Consider the following 23,210-nt stretch of genomic DNA (forward strand, 5'->3'; position numbering starts at 1 on the left):
ATGGTTACCAGTACAATTTGACACTGGGCTGACAGTTAAATCGCATAACCCCGGGTTAGGGGGATGGTGCAAGTGGGTCTTAGGCCGTTTAGGGCCACTTGCACCATTCACTAACCTGGGGTTTACCGGTTAAATCTGGAGTTGCCATGGTTACCGGTACAATATGCCACTGGGTTAACGGTTTAACCAGTTAACCACGGGTTAGTGGGATGGTGCAAGTGGGCCTTAGGGTCATAATATTTTTTTAAATATTTCTTTACTGTCCATGTTCGCAAAGGTCGTAATATTATTTGGAGGCGTGTAGTTTGCATAATAGTACCTAAACTATTGGTGAAACGGAGAAACGGCCAATTGCACGCAAAAAAATATTTTAGGGGAAGACCATGACGACATTTCAGTGCTAATTTCTTTTAGTTCTATCGGTATGGTAAATGGCACTTGGCAAATACATGCAATAAAAAAGAGTAAATGGGCCTGGGCTGGCCATGTATGTCGTACTACAGATAACCGGCGGACCAAACATGTCACAGAATGGTTACCAATAGACACACCGAGAAAACAGAAAAAACCGAATACTAGATGGAGAGATGAGCCTCGAAATTTCGATAGATACTGGTGGAGAACAGCACAGAATAGGAAGGAATTGGAAAAACTGGGGGAGGCCTTTTCCGCACATGCGGCATGCAAATGCAAATAAATTGAATAAACAATAAAAGTTAAAAAAATAATTTAATAAATAAATGTAATAACAATGAAAGTGTAAAAATAACAAAAACGCAAGAAATAAGGGCCATTACTATTACTATTACTATTACTAAATGGCACTTGAAGATATTTCACTTAATGTTTAGTTGTTTTTCATCAATTTCATCAATTTCATCATAAATGAAAACGTTTAGGAACTATAGGTACAGTCGCCATCAGATATATCGGACCGGCCAAGATGGTCACAAATATCTGAACACGCCTCTATTGTCAAAGCGTTAGAGTGCTTGTTCAGATATTGTGAACACCTTGGCCGCTCCGATATATCTGATGGCGACTGTACTAGGAAAGCACTAACATACTCGTAAATATCCGTTGCTTTCCTACACTAACTAAAATGTTTCCTGTTCTAGGTTCTGCGATCGCAACGCCATCTACACGTACTGCGGTATCGTGCTGGTCGCCATCAACCCTTACAACGAATTGCCTATTTACGGTAAGCTTTAGGGTTCCGTACCCAAAGGGTAAAAACGGCACTCTTACTAAGACCACTGTCCGCCTGTCTGTCTGTCACCAGGCTGTATCTCATGAACCGTGATAGCTAGACAGTTGAAATTTTCACAGATGATGTACAGTCGACGTCAGAGATATGTTTACACTTTTGCACCTTACGCCTTTAGTAATAAGGCGAAAATTGTAAACATATCTTTGGCGTCGACTGTATTTCTGTTGCCGCTATAACAACAAATACTAAAAAGTGCGGAACCCTCGGTGGGCGAGTCCGACTCGCAACTGTCCGGTTTTTTTTAGTAGTGAAGTTGTTATTATTATTGAAATACTTAACCGATCTTTAAATCTCCTGTTGCAGGCGATGAGACCATCATGGCGTATCGCGGTCAGTCCATGGGCGACCTGGACCCTCACATTTTTGCCGTCTCGGAGGAGGCCTACACGAAACTTGAGAGGGAGCGGCGAGACCAGAGCATCATAGGTTTGTAATACATACAGCCGTATTCGAACAATGAGATACGTCAAATACTAGATATTGAAAAGATATGGAATAGATATGTCAGTGTCAAACAAGTGTCAAAAGTGACGTTTTTTTTGAAGAAATATCAATTTTGACACTTGTTTGACACTGACATATCTATAATCCATATCGTTTCAATATCTAGTATTTGACGTATCTCATTGTTCGAATACGGCTGATACTTTTGTTGCCTTTCAAAAACGCTATAGAACTGGGCAGGCAGGAAGATGGCCGATGGGGTCGAGAAGTGCTCGAGTGGAGACCACGGACTAGCAAGCGCAGCGTAGGACGTCCACCCACAAGATGGACAGACGACCTTGTTAAGGTCGCCGGAAGACGCTGGATGCGGGTCGCTTCCAACCGGCACGTATGGAGATCCAAGGGGGAGGCCTATGTTCAGCAGTGGACGTCTTATGGCTGAGATAATAGAACTCGATTCCCATCGGCTTGTCTGATATTCAGACTCTTGGGCCATTTTCTTTAAACTTATGAAGAAAAGGAAGGGCAACTCAGCTATGGCTTTCCTACAAACAATCTAGACGCGCCGCCACTGATACATATACAGAACTAGATAACTAAAGAATACCATAATAGGGAATATTACGCGAAACTCGTAACAGTTGAAATTTTCGCAGATGATGTATTTCTGTTGCCGCTATAACAACAAATACTAAAAACATAATAAAATAAATATTTAAGCAAGTATTTCCCATACAACAAACAGGTTTATTTTGCCGTTTTTTGCGTAATGGTACGGAACCCTTCGTGCGCGAGTCCGACTCGCAGTTGGCCGGTTTTTTATTCAAAATTACCTATGTATACAGCCACAGACCCACTAAAAATAAATTATTTTTGGACAGTGAGCGGCGAATCAGGGGCCGGCAAAACTGTGTCAGCTAAGTACGCAATGCGTTACTTTGCGGCCGTGGGCGGGAACGCGAGCGAGACGCAGGTGGAGCGGAAAGTGCTCGCTTCCAGTCCTATTATGGAGGTAAGCCAGTATTTCTAGCCAAAAGATACATTCGTTACCATTAAAGATCGGTTTTCCTAGGATAGCGGTGCCGTCATATAGCGGCCGTCTCCATACTAAATAATACGGCTAAATATGGATGTCGTAGTATTTGTATAGAGACGGCCGCTATCCTAGGAAACCAGAGCATAATAAATAGAAATAATTACCTCTCTGGAATACCGGTCCGTCGCTATATTGATTGTGCTACCAATAATATAGTCAGTCAAACCAAATTAGTCTGTGGCTTGGTCAATTTGTGTAAAAAAAATGTCCTATAATATTTATTTATTTATTATTTTTTAATCCTCAGGCCATCGGCAACGCGAAAACCACTCGCAACGACAACTCCTCCCGGTTCGGCAAATTCATAGAGATACACTTCGATGAGCTGTACAGAATATCTGGTGCCAGTATGAGGACTTACTTGCTTGAGAAAAGCAGAGTGGTGAGTGTCTACTAGATGGCGCCGCGTTCATTTGTAACAACGACACGGCAATCCTGCTGGAGACACGCCCTCATGTGTTTTTATGATAGACCGATAGATCATTTATTCAATTCAATATATTTAATTTAGACTGCATAAGTCCATAAAATACAGTTAACAATATTTATTACATAATGCTGATAAGTGTTTTGAAATATACTTAAAACATATTTAAACAAATAGAGGCTACAAATGCAAATCCGCAACATGCTTCGTCCAAAACAAACCAATGATGATATCCGCAACAGGTTCCATAAAATTGTTAGTATTACAAGTACTTACATTTTAGAGTTAGTGATTTCGGGGTTGGTCTAATAGAAAAAGCTGTTCAGTACGACCTACCTAATCACCTCGCACAATATGGCTAACGGTCCAAAAATGAATCTATATACACTCAATAATTATAATTATTTAGCCAAGACATTTCCATTGTGTTCCAGGTGTATCAAAGTTCTGGGGAGAGGAATTATCACGTATTCTACCAGCTGTGCGCCGCGGCGCGCAGCATGCCAGAGCTGCAGCTAGGTGAGACTTGCCCTTAACCTTTTGAACGCCACCACACCTCGGACACTCACGATCAAATGTATGAAACAAACGCGTTCCTACGCACACAGCCTAAGCTCGTGTAGGTAAAAGCGTACCATGCTTGTGTGAGTGAGATAAGACGTGCTAGGGTACCCGCCATTTTGTTGTCAAGTTCGATGACCTCAATGACTGAAAACTCATTGCGCGAATTAGGAAGAAATAAGAATCACATTATGCTGTAAGGTGGGTATCAAAGCTCGATTTATACAATATACTTTCAACGGGAGACAGGGAGCGTCTATACTGTACGCTAGTACTCTTTATTATACTGTGACGCCACAGACGGCAATTGACGCCAACGCAAAATCGTGCCAACGACGCCACAGACGGAATTTGACGTCAATCGTTTTTTCATGAAAATGTACCCATTTTAAGGTGTTGGCATTATTTATTCACAAAACTAAATTTTACCCCCGTGGCGTCAGTGGCACGGCAAATGGATGCGCCGTAAGGCGTTCAAAAGGTTAATCTCTTTTTATTAATCTACAGATTACTATTTACAGAGGACAAGGATAGTACACACGCTATCGCAAGAATCGATTTTAAAAATATTACAACTAACACTTCGCAGAAATAATTTGTTATAATTTTAGTTATAATAATATTTGTAATGTGTATGATAATTTAGGCCTTAATTTAGGCGGCTGATATCCTCTGGCCGTCCAGAGGCCTATAAAAAGGTCTCCCATTCCATTCTAATTTGAATCGTTATTTTGACAAATCAAAATTGCATTTGTCTTGGCAAGTTTTGACGCGTGGGCGGCTACAGAATAATAAAGATTACCTCGTGTCATTTTCAATATCCTTGGACGCTCTAGATGCACAGCGTCCAGAAGTAAATTCGTTACAATACATTTTTAGGGTTCCGTACCCAAAGGGTAAAACGGGACCCTATTACTAAGACTTCGCTGTCCGTCCGTCCGTCCGTCCGTCCGTCTGTCACCAGGCTGTATCTCACGAACCGTGATAGCTAGACAGTTGAAATTTTCACAGATGATGTATTTCTGTTGCCGCTATAACAACAAATACTAAAAACAGAATAAAATAAAGATTTAAATGGGGCTCCCATACAACAAACGTGATTTTTGACGTCGGGAGGGGCCAGTACTTGGATGGGTGACCGTTTTCTTTTTGCTTTTTTTTTTTGCATTATGGTACGGGAACCCTTCGTGCGCGAGTCCGACTCGCACTTGCCCGGTTTTTGTTTCAGACCACCAAGACTCGTTCCACTATTTGAATCAGGGCGGCAGCCCCGACATAGACGGCGTCGACGACCTGAGAGCATTCAACGAGACGAAAAACGCACTCACCACATTAGGCAAGTACAAGTATACAGTATGTAACCAAAAAGAATAGATAGTATAGAGGGGTCCTGTCATTGTCAATTTTGTAGTCACGGTAAATTTACTGCTATCTATCGACACACGATTAAAACTTAAAATAAAATTGAAAATGTATAAATTAATCAAAATATGTTTACGGATAAATGATTTTTAATTTTTATTGTTCCATACTGACCCAAGTTCTTTCACTGATATGTGTTAAAATTGTTAAATATCAAACGGTGTCCTCAACGCCATCTACCCGAGAATAGGCCAAAGGTATAAATTATAATGGCGCCATCTATTCGAGAATGACTTATTCTTGATATCCGAGGCACGTTTTTTTCTTAGACTTTATCTATCTTATACGGAGTTATATATATCTCTGATGTAACTGAAAGAAAAGCAATTACTCAAACCGGTTAATGCTTAGGTCACACTGAGCAACTTTTATGGGCCTAACCCTGAAAACGCGTAAAAAAACAACGGGTTGCACTCCGGGAGTGCCGACAGAAGTGAAAACTCAATGACTAGTCCAAAATGTCTGCAGCACTATGTATATTGACCCATCCTCCTTTCTATTGAAAAACTTTAGTTCCGAAATTGCTGGCCAGTGAGCTTACATTTGTAGCGTTAATTGTTTAAAATTCGAATAGAAATTGTGAAGTTACCTTGCAGACCTCGCATCTAAATATATTTGGTCATGATATTTTGAGTTTTATTCACCAGTACTAGAGTTCACGTTTATTAGCGATTTCATCAAGATGTAGCTTTATTGAATTATATTTGAGTGATATAAAGTTAGAATGTAACTGTGAGATCCTCGTATTTCAGCCTGTACAATATTAGAACATTGAGCTTTATTGCTTAATGTAAAAGTCCAGTTTTAAATAATTGACCTGATTATGATACGTTATGAGTGTTATGACAAAAGTTCTTTGGTGAATAACATTGTCCGTGACACATGACGTCAGCGTTACGTTACGCGTTACGCTGAATCGATTTTATAATTTTTTTCCCCACCTCAAAAAGTGCTCAGCGCCGCTATAGTTATTTACGATACAAGTGCGTAAAAGAGAAAATTCGAAACGAGTGGCGATAAATTAAAACACGACCGAAGGGAGTGTTTTAAATCGACACGAGTTGCGAATTATCTATTCGCACGTGTATCGTACAACGTTTTACAGTACATATGGCCCTTTAAACTTTTGACATCGCACGAAAAGTGCTATTTTACGCACTAGTGCGGAAAAATAGGACCATATGTACTGTAAAAGACTCAGTAAGACTTAACATTCATTAAGAAAGTAACACTTTTCTGTTCTAGCACACTATATTCTCATTTTATTTCACATTCTTTTTTTTAGCTTAAATAATCCGTTTAAGCATCAGATTGTGTCAACACTAAGATTTTTTTATTTTCCTCATAGTTGATGTGAAAAGCGGTATGTGTCACACGGTATCATAATTATTTCGTCTTGGGCGTTAACACTTGAAAACCTCATTACGCTCAGGATTCAATGTACGCCCTTGACGGAAATATATCATTTTGATCCCTTGTAACACAAACTACTATTGTATCCGTTTGTGCGTTAATAACATAATTTTTTGTTCACAGGTGTGTCAGAAACGGAACAACAGAATATGTTCACCGTGTTGGCGTGTATCCTCCATCTTGGAAATATAGAGCTAACATGCGAGCCAGACTCGGGGGACGTGGAGGAAGACGGCGCTTATATCGATGTGAGTATTTTTTTTTAGCCTATGTGTGTGTCCCACTGCTGGGCAAAGGCACAGTACACTAAGAACAGTAGTGAATCTAAGGCCGCTCGGCAAGTTATTTGCCTACTCTTGCGTTGGCGCTCAGGGTTGTCACTTTTATTGTACCTTCATACTGATACGCGACCCGGCCGCCGCGCCCGCGCCCCACGGCGGGTTGGTCAACGACACCTTCTCGTAACTCATGAGGCCCTGGTACTTGTGTGTGTTGTGTGGTTGTATTCTTGTACTGCAAAGGCCTCCCCTCTCCCTTTCCAATCCTCCCTGTGCTGAGCAAGATCCCGCCAATACCGCTGGTCGTCCCGCCATCTCTTTCTCGATGTGAGTATAGGTTTTGAAATTTAGAGAAAGGCGTATTACTCGTAAATATATTAAGAACGGGTCACTCACGTATTTTAAGTCGAAAAACGCTCGACATGTTGTTGTTGTGAATACGTGAGTGACCCGTTCTTAATATATTTAATATGTCTGTGTCTCACGGAAGTTTGAAGAGAAAGGTGAATGAAACGAATGATGTATGAACGGAATCTCACCTGTATGTGCAAGATGCAGTTTCCAAAAAGCCTCCAGGCCCCTATTTCACCACGGTGACAGGTGCGTGAATTGTCAAGAGCTTCGCAAAATAAGTACTTATTTACTGGCGATATAATGGAATGGAGGATTTTTTTTGTTAAAATGTTGGTGGCAAACAAGCACACCGCCCGTCCGAAGGTAACCGGTTACCGTAGCTTATAGAGGCCTGTGACGTCAGTAACAGTCATGTCGACAATTGTCGCACTTGTCACCGTGGTGAAATTGTGGCCAAGAGACCTCCGTTTCTATCTCAAAAGCTACAAACATCTAACATGGAATAATAATTTTTGTTTGTTCTCTCTGTAAATTGTGTTTATCCCGATTTTTCGGAGTCTAGGGACCGCTGTCCGACTTTTATAGTAGTGCGCATGTAATCCGTTGAAACGTCAAGCCCCTCTAGGGCTTTCCTTCTTTACTGGGCCCAAGTGGAGGCGCCAGCCGGGATAGGGACCGTGCGCGTTGGAGGGTCTGCCATCTTGTGGCTTCAATCGGAAACATATGTGCACATGTACCTACATTGTCAAAGCAAGTGCTACCATCTACCGTTCTCGTCGATACGTTTCCTTGTGCATGGTCTGCCATCTTGCGGGCTACATCGGAAGAATAAACGAGACATGTAACGCCTCGCGACAAAAATCTGATGGCTCCTATGCTGCCCCCTATAGTTCATGCACGGGGCCTATAGCAGTGAATTTTGACAACCATAAATAGCCGAAAGGGATAGTGCTATATATTAGAAAGGGATAGCATGATTCGACCCTGAATCGCTGTCAAACTTCGGGTTTCGAACGAACGTCAAGCACCCTAGAGGTGCTTGAGCACCCTAGAGGTGCTTGACGTTTCAACGGATTACATGGGCTTTTCTCCTTTACTGGGCCCAAGTGGAGGCGCCAGGCGGAATAGGGACCGTGCGCGTTGGAGGGTCTGCCATCTTGTGGGCTCAATCGGAAACATATGTGCACATGTACCTACATTGTCAAAGCAAGTGCTACCATCTACCGTTCTCGTCGGTACGTTTCCTTGTGCATAAGTTCTGCCATCTTGTGGGCTACATTGGAAGTATAAACGACACATTTACGCCTCGCGCCAAAAATCTGATGGCTCGTATGCTGCCCCCTATAGTTCATGCACGGGGCCTATAGCAGTGGGGAGACACTCCTGAATTCGGTCGAACTCGGCTCCATTCGGCTCAGCATTTCTCCAAGCAATTATTAGGTTGGCACCACTTGACTTCCTTGTGCATGCACGTCCACCGATAAGATAATCACTTGAATTTTGACAACCATAAATAGCCGAAAGGGATAGTGCTATATATTAGAAAGGGACAGCATGATTCGACCCTGAATCGCTGTCAAACTTCGGGTTTGTAGGAAGTGTCCTTTCTGTACGGTAGTACTATTATTTCTTCTGTGCCTATAGCAATACATTTATCACCGTTTTTTGATAAATTGTTTTTTTCTTACAGCCGAACGACAAACACCTACAAATAGTCTGCTCGCTTCTCGGGGTGGCGAAGCCGGAGCTAAGTCGGTGGCTGACGCATCGGCGCATCGCTTCTGCCCATGAGGTATGCCAGGCCATACAATCTCTCTGCGCATTGGAGGATCTTCCATCTTGTGGCCTAAATCGGAAACATAAACTAGACATTTACATTTTGCGCCAATAAACACGGGGCTCTAGTGCTGTCCCCTACAGTTAAGGCACGCTCCCTGTCGACCGACAAGCTACACGCGCTAACTTTTGACCTGTTACCATATTCGGACCAATCTAAGTCTGCACAGACCACGCACAGACTTTGCAGTGGCAGTGTTCAAGTGCTACTATGTAAAAATTGTCGTCAAAAATGTGCTTTTGATTGAGATGTAATTTGGGATTTAGAAAGTGAAACCTAAGCCCTCCTACGTGTACACGTCCAACGCAGCTGGCCATTATTGTCACACGTGCAATAGAGTATTTAAGAGCAAGTTCGGCCTGCCCAGTCACATTAGGGCTCACGCTAGAGAACGTCAATAATGTTTATTTAAGGTTGTCGTCATCGAAAACGGTGAGGAGGACTGTTGAAAAACAAGTCGCGGTAAAAGCTTCTATTTTTTTCAGGTGATAGTGTCCCGAATGGACACGAACCGAGCCGCATTCGCTCGCGACGCGCTCGCGAAACGAATGTACGGTGAAATGTTCGCTTGGCTCGTCAAGTGTGTGAACCGCGCGCTGGAAACGGAGCAGAATAAGAGCCACTTTATTGGTAGGTAAAAAAATATAAAAATGCCACAATTAACAAAACCTATTGGTAAGTTGGGCATATTTAGCAAAATATGTCGAAAATTTGGCAGAAAATGACATTTTTTAGGGTTCCGTACCCAAAAGGTAAAACGGGACCCTATTACTAAGACTTCGCTGTCCGTCCGTCCGTCCGTCCGTCCGTCCGTCCGTCTGTCTGTCTGTCACCAGGCTGTATCTCACGAACCGTGATAGCTAGACAGTTGAAATTTTCACAGATGATGTATTTCTGTTGCCGCTATAACAACAAATACTCAAAACAGAATAAAATATAAAAATTTTACCTTCCAATAAAATTATTATTATGTTTCCTATCCACATCGGATATCTTCATTGAGAGAGTAACGCGATCGTTGACCAATGATGCCGCTAGCGTCTATGTAGTCGCTCCGCCCCACGCCGTGACGTAGTTCCGCTTCCACTTCCTGCGAACCGTTGCTCGCTTCCCGCCACTCGCCACCGCCATGTCATTGTTGAGGAGAAGTACCGTCGGCATAAAAGTAGCCTAGTAGCCTGCCAGGAAGGCATTACTCAGATATCCGATGTGGATAGGAAACATAATAATAATTTTATTGGAAGGTAAAATTTTTATATTATGTGTTCCGTACTCCACATCGGATATCTTCATTGAGACCTGTTTATTATCTCCTGGTGGCGAGTTAGCGGGCGCGCAAGCGATAGGGCTACACCTACTGTCATAGAACTCAGAGAACGAATAAATATGTATACACCATATTGCAACCCATGAAATCACAGTGACTCGTTATAATGTGAATTACAGGAAATTGAGAATTGAAATTGTAATCTCAGGTTCGAAACTGGTTTAAGAGAATTCTCATTCGAAATCGCATCCGATCCGCAGAATCTCGGCGAGTCATGTTCCCAATTAACATAAGCGAAAATATCGCTAAGTGAATAGCTTTCCAGCCAATTTAGTTATTAAGTACATCGTGGATCAAAAGCAATCGTAGGCGAGGCCGGCTTGGATGAGACTGTGGCTGAAAGAAATAAGCGAAGTGTCCCCTAACATTTTGTGTAATTCTCGCAAGGTGACGTACCCAGACTACCTACTTATACTGGGTCTATACTTTATTCCGGAGCTTCTAAGAGTCCAGTCGGTAAGACACGTTATCTGGTTTAGAGCCGAATTTCGGACACAAAATAATAGCGTTAAAATTATCTATGTAATTGCCCGGGCTACAGTGTAGTAGAGTAAGGTCATTGACCCTGCTGCCTGATGCTAACAGCAAAAGTGCGGCAGCTATTCTATCGTACTTCTTCTAACGTACCTAACGTTGTAGGGCTATTTAAATTAGGGCAAGTAGATGTCTCGCGTCCCAAGCTGGTGCTTTGGGAGGCGCTGGTCTCGCTATTAATGGCGTTGGAAGAAGGCATAGTGTCCGATAGTGGTTCATACACAGCACTTGTGAGAGGCTTATGAACGAGTATCGTTCTGAAAGCTAACATGGATAATAGAAATAGACGTCTGAGATAGCTCGCTACTTCACTGGATAGAGGTACCTGGCAGTTGATCTTATTTTTGATGCACCATAAAGACCGTTTCTACATTGTGGCCGTACATGCAGCCTAGACAAGGGGACGATCTAGGGGCTCCCGTTACTGTTTTCTATACAAACACAGTACCGGAATCGTGAATATCCGGTTCTTCCATATTAGTGAGACAGTGACAGTTGCGTTTCGTTCGCTACGTAGCGTTAGACCTTGGCATGTTATATGCATGCGCCAGTCACGCCAGTAGCGGACGTCACTCCTGATCCCGCCAGCTTGGTGTTGGAGCGTCCTATCTGACAGGAGCTACGCCTCATTCTTAAGGTCGTTGACTCGTAAGGGAGGGCGGTCTGACGTTGTGTTCACTAGGACCGCCAGTAAATTGCAAGCTTACTACAGCTGCTTTAAGACTCCTTATCACGCCGTCGCAGTACACAGACTAGGCTGGGAGGTGGAGACATCCATGCCAAGTCTCACAGGCAGCTGTCAAAGGTCGTGGTAGCAGTTCAATGAGTCTGTTAAGAAATACCGTGGCACAGTGCGAGGGCTCTCGAAAGCGGAGGCCGGCCAACAAGGCGCCTGTCAGGTGAAGACAGTCTCGGCGGCTGCTGGGCGCAGCTGCCACTCGGGCGCGCAGTGACTTCTTGATAAACCGTTGCCCTCGGGGGTTGTACCGACCTGGCAAGTAGCAAGCAACCAGCGCGACCTGTAGACGATCTGCTGGCATCAGCAGTTTTTGCGACAGCCGTAGTAACGGAAGGGATGTAGTGTCGCCGTCGTTTTATGTATACTGTACCGGTGCGGTTGTATGTTTACACTTCTGTCGTCAGCGCTGCAGATGCGGCCCGTTAACGGTTACTCTTCGCTGAAAGGGCCTTACCTCGTACATTGTCTACCAATATTGGAGATTGTAACGGACTGCTTGCATAAGATGAGGAAGAAAGTGGTGCGAGGCTTTCGGCAGCTCCGTGTTGCTGGGGACTGCGAAGGCTTCACCTTCCTCCATGAACTAAAGTTTGCGAATTTGAGACTGAACAGAAGGCATTGAGTCTCATTTCTGCGAGAAACTCTGCAGCAAGGCAGGCCTGTATGTCGCGAAAAAGAAAACTTTCAATCGGTGTGTTGTGCCGCGTGTCCCACGTGATGTCTAGGAGCGTGATGGTCTAATTCGCTTTATCCGAAGAGACACCCTATATCGAGTTAGTATAGGGCATCGAGTTAGTAGCATGCTTTTAAGGAAATCGAACTGATGAAATCAAGTCTAAAATCGATTTTGGCGCTTTGCGTAACAAAACTGTTTCGATAAAGTCGAATACAGACAGATGGAAACTGCTGGAGTCCTCCTGGCCCCTTTCTCTTAGCACCGGAAACTCAAGCTTGTTCAGGCGCAGCGGGTTTATTTGTCCCATTTTGTTTATTATGGCTTTTCGCACGAGTTCGTCTTTGTAAGACGGAACTTAAGCTGGAGAGCGCGAGCAAGCAGAGATAATTATGTGAAGTCTGCAGACCTTTTCGATGCCTTTCACCTCGGTTTCGAGCGGTCGCACAGGGCCTTGTCGCTAGCTGTTCTCTGGTTGGACCACTCCATGGCCTCGAGAAGTCGTAGGAGCTTCGAAGCGACACAGCGAAGTCGATCAGCACCTTTATGAAGCCCGGGAACACGACGTATTTTCCTCTGAGTATCGACATATCTTACCGCTTTCAACTCCGGGCAGTCGAGCCGCGCTAGGACGGGGCTCTTTACGACCTTGTCTGCCGTCGCCGGAGGATTCTTTAACCGAAACCAAGAGCTTAGCGGTCTGTTCGTGCTGTACCATACCATACCTATACCTGCACCATAGCTATAGGCGCCTGCGTACCTCAATGGAACCATGTGGACAGGACAAAACTGATACTGTGGCGCCCAGCGAGCAAGGGACGACATCGTCGTAGTTGCAGCATCGGTGGGCAGCATCGGCGTGATTGTGGCAACCGCCGCCGCTCGGGAGGCGCCGGTGCGTGAAGCTAGGGGCGCCATCGTGGCGGCCGGCTCGGGGGGGAAGGGGGGGGCACCGGTGCCTGAGGCCGGGCGGTTCATGGCGGCCGCCACTGGTTCGGGAAGCGCTGGTGCGTGAGGCGAGGACCCATAGTGGCGGCCCGCTCTAGAGGCGTTGTCGCGTGAGGCGGGCGGCTCCATCGTGGCGGCCGCCGCCACCGGCTCGGGAGGCGCCGGTGCGTGCGGCGAGAGGCGCCATCGTGGCGGCCAGCTCGGGAGGCACCGGTGCATGAGGCGGTCGCCGTCTGGCTGGCTGGTCTGGGAGGCACTGCTGTGAGGCGAGAGGCGCCATCGTGGCGGCCAGCTCGAGAGGCGCCAGTGCGCAGGTGGTGGTGCCATCGTGGCGGGCGGCATCATCGTGGCGGGCAGCGCCATTGTGGCAGCCGCCGCCACCGCGTCGATGCGTAATGCGAGAGGCGCCATCGTGGCGGCCAGCTCGGGGGGCAGGCGGTGTCATCGAGCGGGCGGCGCCATCATGGCGGCCACCGTCGCCAGGCTCAGGTGCGAGAGGCGCCGTCGTGGCGGCCAGCTCGACAGGCGCCGGTGCGCGTGACGGACGTTACCGGCACGGGAGGCGCCGATGGCTAGGCTCGTAGTTGCACGCATCATCACGGCGACGCTGTTGCCCTCGGCGGTGCCATCGTGGTGGCCACACCGGCGCGTAGGTCACCAGCGACGTCATGACGGCCGGCAACCAACGCGGCGATCGTCGCTGTACTCGTAGCATTTCCACTGCTTACACGTAACTTACCTTCCTTCCGCTCGAGCAGTCGGGACGCAGAAGCGGTCCGCCTTCACCTTGGCGCGATCCACCCGCGATGCGCCCGCAGCTGCAGGAGCGGGCGTGTGACGTCTCGCAGAGCCACGCGGATCTCTCGGAGTCCCGCTGGAGTGGAAGCGTCCGCACCGCAACTGCAGCAATAGGAGCGGGCGTAGCAACAGGAGCGGGCGTGTGACGTCTCTCGGAGTCCCGCGGACTGGAGGCGTCCGCACCGCGACTGCAGCAACAGGAGCGGGCGTGTGACGCCTCTCGGAGTCTCGCGGACTGGAGGCGTCCGCACCGCGACAGGCGTCCGCACCGCGACTGCAGCAACAGGAGCGGGCTCTCTCCCGCGGACTGGAGGCGTCCGCACCGCGACTGCAGCAACAGGAGCGGGCGTGTGACGTCTCTCGGAGTCCCGCGGACTGGAGGCGTCCGCACCGCGACTGCAGCAACAGGAGCGGGCGAGTGACGTCTCTCGGAGTCCCGCGGACTGGAGGCGTCCGCACCGCGACTACAGCAACAGGAGCGGGCGTGTGACGTCTCTCGGAGTCCCGCGGACTCGAGGCGTCCGCACCGCGACTGCAGCAACAGGAGCGGGCGTGTGACGTCTCTCCGAGTCCTGCGGACTGGAGGCGTCCACCGTGGCCCGCAGCGTCGCGGTGTCTCGGAGTCACCTTGGACGACAGCAGAAGACGCGGCGCGCGCGGGCGGGGGCGGGCGCCGGGGGACGGGGCGCCCCGGTCGCGCCGCAACTAACAACACGAGGTACTCCCAGGCTACTGCCTGAGAACCCTCCTTTAGTGACGAAGTAACTTCTGAACGCCAATAAAATTAGAATATCTTAAACTGGCTCACCGGATGGTTCGAGACAATCCAAACCTCCTTATCAGCGAAGCGCGGCGCCCGAAAGCAGCGCGCGCAGGCCGTCCGCCGCCGCGCCGCCCGGGCGCCGCCGCCGCCGCCGCAGGCACGATGACCGCACGTTCCCTCTCCGATGCGGAGCGACTTGTTACCACTTGTTAACAAAAACCACTGACGCACTTCCTACTTCGATCTCGAAAATGCGAGTTAACGGTAACGATTTTAGCAGCATGGAATGTGAAAATTAATTTAGCAAGAAAAAAGTGGGTAGAATCGAAAAGCACCGTTCGATGACTTCGATCGCGAGACCGCCAAAAGACTAATAGTGGCGATCTCTGCCATATCTCACTATTTAATCGACCGAGCTTTGGATCGGAAATGTTAAAGCACCATGCTGCAAAAATATACGCAAAAAATATTTGCGGACCATCGGTCAAGACGGTCGACGAAACAATGACATGGCGGTGGCGAGTGGCGGGAAGCGAGCAACGGTTCGCAGGAAGTGGAAGCGGAACTACGTCACGGCGTGGGGCGGAGCGACTACATAGACGCTAGCGGCATCATTGGTCAACGATCGCGTTACTCTCTCAATGAAGATATCCGATGTGGAGTACGGAACACATAATAAAGATTTAAATGGGGCTCCCATACAACAAACGTGATTTTTGACCAAAGTTAAGCAACGTCGGGAGTGGTCAGTACTTGGATGGGTGACCGTTTTTTTTTTTGCTTTTCTTTTTGTTTTTTTTGCATTATGGTACGGAACCCTTCGTGCGCGAGTTCGACTCGCGCTTGCCCGGTTTTTCATTTTTAGAGTCGTAAATAGTAGTATGATGAGTATACTAATTGATACGACTTTTTGTTCATAATAAATCTTATTTGCGTTTATTTTTACTGAGTAATTATTAATTACCGAGGGTTTTATGACTCAAAAGAAACTACTACCTACAAATATAGCGTCGTCTATGGACGCTCTAAAATACCATCATTTTGGGAGCCTGGGGTTTGCTTGACAACTAATCCCTAGAATTGGATAGGCACTAGTTTTTACGAAAGCTACTGCCATCTGATCTGCCAACTCACAGGGGAAACTATTAGGCCTTGTTGGGATTAGTCCGGTTTTCTTACGATGTTTTCCTTCACCGAAAAGCGACTAGTAAATATCAAATGATATTTTATACATAATGGGGCTATTCATAAATTACGTCATTTCAAATTGGAGGGGGGGATCTGGACATCGGATGATGGTAGCACGACGTAGGAGGAAACGGGGTCATTCTAAGCATGATTTTTGGATGATTTTAGGGGAGGGGGGTCAAAAATCGTTAAAAATCGATGTACAGCCCCTAAGTTCCGAAAGACTCATTGGGACGAGCCGGGGTTTGAACCCGCGAACTCTTACCGCTAGGCCACCATCAGTGCTTACAATAAGGAATATTAACTTTTAACTAACGGACGGTTTTTAATTTTAGTTTTAATTTTTAATTTTAGATACTGTACCCTAATATGTAGTTTACAATTTTGTTTAATAAACATTTTTTAACTTATTATTTCTTCTTTTAGGTGTACTGGACATATACGGGTTCGAAACGTTCGAAATAAACTCTTTCGAGCAGTTCTGCATCAACTACGCAAACGAGAAGCTTCAACAGCAGTTCAACTCGCACGTGTTCAAGTTAGAGCAGGACGAATATATTAAAGTTAGTACCTATTTTAGAATAACTGCATTGATGATCACCTTAATAAAAACTTTATTTTTTAAGTTTCTCATTTACCCCCCAAACAAAAGTGGCCCCCATGGGCTCATGTTTAAAATTCATTTGTTTACGTTATATGTTCATCTTTGGGTCACTAATTTCCATGTGTGTACCAAATTTCAACTTAATTGTTATAGTAGTTTCCGAGAAAATAGGCTGTGACAGACGGACAGACAGACGCACGAGTGATCCTATAAGGCTTCCGTTTATTCGTTTTGAGGTACGGAACCCTAAAAATCGTAAGAAAAAAGATGGCATCTACACCATTTATTTTTTACAGGAAGAAATATCATGGAAAATGATCGACTTCTACGACAACCAGCCTTGCATCGATTTAATCGAGGACCGGCTTGGAGTCCTAGCGCTCCTGGACGAGCAGTGCCGCGTGCCGCAGGGCTCCGACCAGGGCTTCGTGGCCAAGCTGCACGAGAGCTGCCACAAGTACCCGCACTTCATGAAACCGAGGTTCGGGAATCAAGGTAAATATTTGACCGAGCGAAGCGGTCTTCGGTTCAGGTTGGGCGAAACTGTCGTATGTTTATCCGGATGATCTCTTCTACAGGTTGCATTTCTCAACCGATTCTCGTGAATTTATTAAGCAGGTTCATTATATTAGATGTTTTTTGTAGATTCAGTATCATTTTTAAATGATTCATAATGGCGGTGGCCATATTTTATTCGGCTTAAGCGTAATATATGTCCATGGCATCTTAATCGGGTACAATTGCTACAAACAACACACAATCAAAGGATAATATTGGATAATATTTATAGACCGAAACGGGAAAAATGCTAAAACGGCGAAAATATCGCGTTATAAATAAATATTTCCGTTTAGTATTGCCCTATCAAATTCTTTAGTATCTCTGACTTATGATTCTTAGAGTCAGACTGAGAAAACTCTGCAGCGATTTTAGTGCAAGTGTCATTTTAAACGTCAAACTTCTATGATATTACGACGTGTAAATTACACTGCGTGGGCTATCAAAATTGCTGCAGAGTTTTCTCGGTCTGACTCTAATAAAACATTTTTGTTCCAGCTTTCATAATAAAGCACTTCGCTGACAACGTGGAATACCAATGCGGGGGCTTCCTAGAGAAGAACAGGGACACCGTATCAGAAGAGCAGTTAGAGTGCATCAAGTCGGCGACCAGTTGTCGGCTGATCCACGCCATGTTTGATTCCGATCGGGTGTCGGAGGGAAATGCCACGGCGACTTTGCCTCCGCCGTCACGGCGACGGACCACGCCTGCTGTACCACTTACTAGTCTTACGGTATATATTGCGTGTGTTGAATAAAGTTTAAAATAAATAAAATGCCACAATGACCAAAAATGATGAGCCGTTACGACGTTACAATACGCTCGGCGTGCCACTTATTAGTCTTAGGGTAAGTTCAGTTAGAATGTATCAAGTCAGCGACCAGTTGTCGGCTGATCCACTCCATGTTTGATTCGGATCGTGTGTCGGAGGGAAATGCCACGGCGACGCTGCCTCCGCCGTCACGACGACGGACCACGCCTGCTGTACCACTTACTAGTCTAACGGTAAATTGTAGTATTTTTTTTGGTTTGGTTATGGTTATATGGTTGACTGGAACGCTTGCCTTATGCCTTAAGTCCGCCATTCATATTTATATATTGCGTGTGTTACATAAAGTTTAAAATAAATAAAATGCCACAATGACCAAAAATGACGTTACGACGTTACAATACGCTCGGCGTGCCACTTATTAGTCTTACGGTAAGTTCGGTTAGAATGTATCAAGTCAGCTACCAGTTGTCGGCTGATCCACGCCATGTTTGACTCCGATCGGGTGTCGGAGGGAAATGCCACGGCGACGCTACCTCCGCCGTCACGGCTACGCTTCTTGTCATCAGCTAATAATTTTTCACAATTTGCCGTCCGGGCCTACTTGGCCTTAGGGCAAATCCGCCACTGAAATTTTGTATTGTATAAGTTTTTGGCAAAAATTTCATTTTTGGACAAGCTTTTATCGCCGACTGTACTTTTTTTTCCACAGGCAACTAATACTCATCGAGACAATTCTAAGAACCCCAAACACAATTAGGTTTCGTTGTTTTATCACAGAGTTCCTATGACCACCTCCGGTCTCCATCATCAGATCAGCTCGATGACACCATAATATTGCATTGTCACCCGACTTACGTATGTATGCAAAATTTCAGCTCAATCGGAAACCGGGAAGTGGATCAAATTTAACTTGCAAGATTTGATTACAGACAACGGTCAGGTGAAACTAAATAAAAGCTTGTAATGAGCGTTGTTTTTTCAGCAACCGCCTCGCCGAGCATCCGGGCAGAAGCAGACGGTAGGAGCGCAGTTCCGAGCCTCCCTGTCGGCTCTCATGGCGACCCTGTCCGCGACCACCCCCCACTACGTGCGCTGCATCAAGCCCAACGACACCAAGCAGCCCTTCCAGTTCCATCCGGCGAGGGCCGTCAACCAACTCAGGTGGGACTGGTTCCTCGTTTAAAAACGACCAATCGTTGGCACTAAAGTATAGTTCGTAGCTTTCGAATACAGCCCGACTGCTAATCCTATTGTCTATTGTTAAGTAAAACCGCTCGCGCTTAGGTACTTACCTGCAAAAAAGGGTCATAATTATTCTATTTGGCACCTGAGCGCGGGCTAGTCCAACGCTCAAAAAACCAGGTGCGCTCTCCGATAACGCGCCTTTGTTACGCATCTCGATGACACATTTTAGACTGGTTCTGTAGCGTTCGACTCGCCGGCACTCAGTAACCGAAGTACTGTACTTTTTATCCAGGTGGTTGTGTCACGTGGCACGAGCGGTTTTACTTAACAATAGACAATAGGATTAGCCGTCGGGCTCTATTAGAAACCTACAAACTATCCCAGTCATTGGCAACAATTTTTTAATTTAAGTCACTACTGCTGGCTTGAAGACGCGGACAATCGTAAGGTATAGCCCTATTTCAGATGTAAGCAATAACAAAGTAACCTAAAAAATACATACACGCATAAACGCAGGATGAGGCTAATATTGTAATGGCTCAGCCATGACATTGCGACATAACGGCGGCAACCGTAGGTGGGAACGAAAGGTACGATCGCTGTGTCGGAGCCTCCCTGTCGGCTCTCATGGCGACCCTGTCCGCAACCACCCCCCACTACGTGCGCTGCATCAAGCCCAACGACACCAAGCAGCCCTTCCAGTTCCATCCGGCGAGGGCCGTCAACCAACTCAGGTGAGACTGGTTCCTCGTTTATAAACGACCAATCGTTGGCACTAAAGTATAGTTCGTAGCTTTGTAATAGAGCCCGGCGGCTAATCCTATTGTCTATTGTTAAGTAAAACCGCACGTGCTTACCTAAGCACGTATGTACGTACGTACGTAAGTACCTACTTACCTGCAAAAAAGGGTCATAATTATTCTATTTGGCATCTGAGCGCGGGCTAGTCCAACGCTGAAAAAACCAGTGTAGGTGCGCTCTCCGATAACGCGCCTTTGTTATGTATCTCGATGACACATTTTAGACTGGTTCTGTAGCGTTCGACTCGCCGGCACGCAGTAACCGAAGTACTGTACTTTTTATGCAGGTGGTTGTGGCAGGTGGCACGAGCGGTTTTACTTAACAATAGACAATAGGATTAGCCGTCTGGCTCTATTAGAAACCTACGAACTATACCAGTCATTGGCAACATTTTTTTAATTAAAGTCACTATTGCTAGCTTGAAGACGCGGGCAATCGTAAGGTATAGCCCTATTTCAGATGTAAGCAAAAACAAAGTAATCTAAAAAATTGGGACATAAACGCAGGATGAGGCTAGTAATATTGTAATGGCTCAGCCATAACATTACGACATAACGGCGGCAACCGTAGGTGGGAACGAAAGGTACGATCGCTGTCTCGGAGCCTCCCTGTCGGCTCTCATGGCGACCCTGTCCGCGACCACCCCCCACTACGTGCGCTGCATCAAGCCCAACGACACCAAGCAGCCCTTCCAGTTCCATCCGGCGAGGGCCGTCAACCAACTCAGGTGGGACTGATTCGTCGTTTAAAAACGACCAATCGTTGGCACTAAAGTACCAGTCATTGGCAACAATTTTTTAATTAAAGTCACTACTGCTGGCTTGAAGACGTGAACAATCGTAAGGTATAGCCCTATTTCAGATGTAAGCAATAACAAAGTAACCTAACAAATAGGGACGTAAGCGCATATTCTAACGGCTCGGCCACAACATTGCGCGAGCGGCGGCGGCGGTGGGGGCAACCATAGGTGGGAACGAAAGGTACGATCGCTGTGTCTCGCTCCAACCTATGGTAGCAGCCGCTGCCGCCGCCGGTCGCGCAATGTCGTGGCCGAGCCGTAAAGCAGACAGTAGACACGCAAACGTTTGTCACTTTTTACGGCGACCCTCCCCGGCATTATGCAGTATGCACCCTACTATCTGTGCCTTAATATCATTACGACCGGTCTGGCTTAGTGGGTAGTGACCCTGCCTGCGAAGCCGATGGTCCTGGGTTCGAATCCCAGTAAGGGCATTTATTTGTATGATGATACAGATATTTGTTCCTGAGTCATGGGTGTTTTCTATGTGTTTAAGTATTTGTATATTATATATATCGTTGTCTGAGTACCTACAACACAAGCCTTCTTGAGCTTACTGTGGGACTTAGTCAATCTGTGTAAGAAAGTCCTATAATATTTATTTATTTATTTATTTATTATTATTTATTTATTACTAATGGATTGTAACACCGGCAAATATTCAAGCACATAAATGACCATTTGTAGCCGTTATCTCAGCAATAAAGTTCACGAATAGATTAGGCCAGTCATATCGAACATTAAATTCGCAAGCTAACGGCTAGTTCTGATTTTTTAATATGTTGTTAGGATCACTACCAGCATTGTAAATCCAAGTTTGCAGCTTCGAAAGACCTGTGCTAATTTTGCACCACTCGAAAAACCGCGACATTTCCATACTTTTTTTGGTATTCTCAATATAGCTCCTAAACTATTCATTTTTTATCAAAAACGTCTATGAACAAGCTAAAGTTAACTAAAATCGCTACAATTTAAGACCAGAATCAATTCTGTGAGTTCAATACTTACCGAGATACTGCTCTGCAAAAATGGGCAATTTTATCCAGTATAGCGAAATTTTAAGATTTGTTCAATTTTCGACCCCGAAATCAGGGAAAATACTCATTTTACGGCTAAAATAATAAAACGATGTTCTAGAAAATGTAAATGTAACCCCTAATTTAAGCAAAGAACGACATCTCTAGACCATACCGTTTATCTTATCTTATTGTATTCGGGGGCCCTTGCGGATACACTTCGACCCATAGGAATCTTTTGTGCAATTACCCCCTAGAGAAAATCCGTGAACTACTCAAGAGCTATCCATAGAGCATATCCATGTGTCGAATGATGGAGCTCATGGGTATCGTTTTGAAGTCCTTTGGTTCCAGATACCGTTTACACACAAATCTTAAAAGTCCAAAAAATGGGAAAACTGCTTTTTTCGCATTTTTGCTCTGCTTAGTTAGCTGCTAGCCTACTGCATTGTTCACAGAAGAGGGTTCGTTGTTCTACTCAGCTTTCACTCCGCTACCTCAAAGCATCTCAGTATGAGCCGACATGTTTGTTGTGGTAGATGGATGTTTCTTACTGGCATCGTAACAACTTCGTGAGGAATACCGTTGCACAGGGTACGTCAAAAGTGGCAGTGGTGACTCTGGCCCCATACAATATTCTTCAACCTCATTTAATCGCGGAGATTTGGAAGTTCCTCCAGGATTCGAGTTGTTTCTCCCCGCCTTTACTGGGTGTGATACTACCTCTGCCCTTTTCTGGCATGTGAGGAACAAACTGTGGAGCGCCGTTAAGAAGAACGTTGAGCGTTGGTGATAACACCATAGCTGAAGTATTCCTGCAACCTAATGCAGCCTACCTAGCCATCGCAGATGCCGGAGCAAAATGCCTAGTAGCTTTATATGGAGGGGACTACACAAAAGATACACCCCATGCTCCATAGCTTACGCTACAAAACATATATAAAAACAGCCGCCTTCGCTAAGGTTGACTTGGCCCGTTTACCTCCAACGGAAGATTGTGCAACATTCCATGCTTACCGACCTTACCACCAAATTCAGAAGTGGTTGGGGGTGGAAAACGATGCAACTAAATGGGGATAGGAAAAGACCGCAAACATCATCATTCTCATTCCAATACAATTAATACAAATGACGAGTGAATAAGTGGCACCTCCCTTCCTTTTGAATTTTTGCGGGTACAAGAAAGGCTGTAGCGTAAAGGAGAGATGGCGCTCTTACTTCCACAACCTGCTGAATAACCAGCACAAAGAGGTGCAACCTCCGGATCTCCCTCCGAATCAAGGACTAGTGCCACCGATAACGCCGGAGGAAGTCGAGGCGGCTCTTCGCCGCATGAAGAATCGGAAAGCTGTCGGAGCCGACGGAATCGCTATAGAGGCGTGGAAGTCGATGGGCTCTCAGG

At 45.9% G+C, this 23,210-nt stretch overlaps 2 protein-coding genes across 2 annotated transcripts in view; one reads left to right on the plus strand and one right to left on the minus strand.

The window, feature by feature from the left end:
- LOC134677163 (neuropeptide SIFamide-like) overlaps positions 1 to 23,210 on the minus strand; it is a 162,999-nt gene that overhangs the window by 8,778 nt on the left and 131,011 nt on the right. The gene's annotated exons all lie outside the window — the stretch shown is intronic.
- The window catches only part of LOC134677126 (unconventional myosin-Va), an 81,818-nt gene that overhangs the window by 4,775 nt on the left and 53,833 nt on the right, over positions 1 to 23,210 (plus strand). Inside the window, exons 4-16 of the mRNA XM_063535584.1 lie at positions 1,119 to 1,201; positions 1,574 to 1,696; positions 2,596 to 2,726; positions 3,058 to 3,192; positions 3,672 to 3,756; positions 5,027 to 5,134; positions 6,757 to 6,881; positions 8,956 to 9,057; positions 9,588 to 9,732; positions 16,499 to 16,635; positions 16,973 to 17,171; positions 17,733 to 17,968; positions 18,990 to 19,168. Of these exons, the coding sequence (XP_063391654.1) occupies positions 1,119 to 1,201; positions 1,574 to 1,696; positions 2,596 to 2,726; positions 3,058 to 3,192; positions 3,672 to 3,756; positions 5,027 to 5,134; positions 6,757 to 6,881; positions 8,956 to 9,057; positions 9,588 to 9,732; positions 16,499 to 16,635; positions 16,973 to 17,171; positions 17,733 to 17,968; positions 18,990 to 19,168 (1,788 nt within the window). The remainder of the gene's footprint in view (positions 1 to 1,118; positions 1,202 to 1,573; positions 1,697 to 2,595; positions 2,727 to 3,057; positions 3,193 to 3,671; positions 3,757 to 5,026; positions 5,135 to 6,756; positions 6,882 to 8,955; positions 9,058 to 9,587; positions 9,733 to 16,498; positions 16,636 to 16,972; positions 17,172 to 17,732; positions 17,969 to 18,989; positions 19,169 to 23,210) is intronic.

The sequence above is a fragment of the Cydia fagiglandana genome, chromosome 25 (genome assembly GCF_963556715.1).
Source record: "Cydia fagiglandana chromosome 25, ilCydFagi1.1, whole genome shotgun sequence".
Lineage (NCBI taxonomy): Eukaryota > Metazoa > Arthropoda > Insecta > Lepidoptera > Tortricidae > Cydia > Cydia fagiglandana.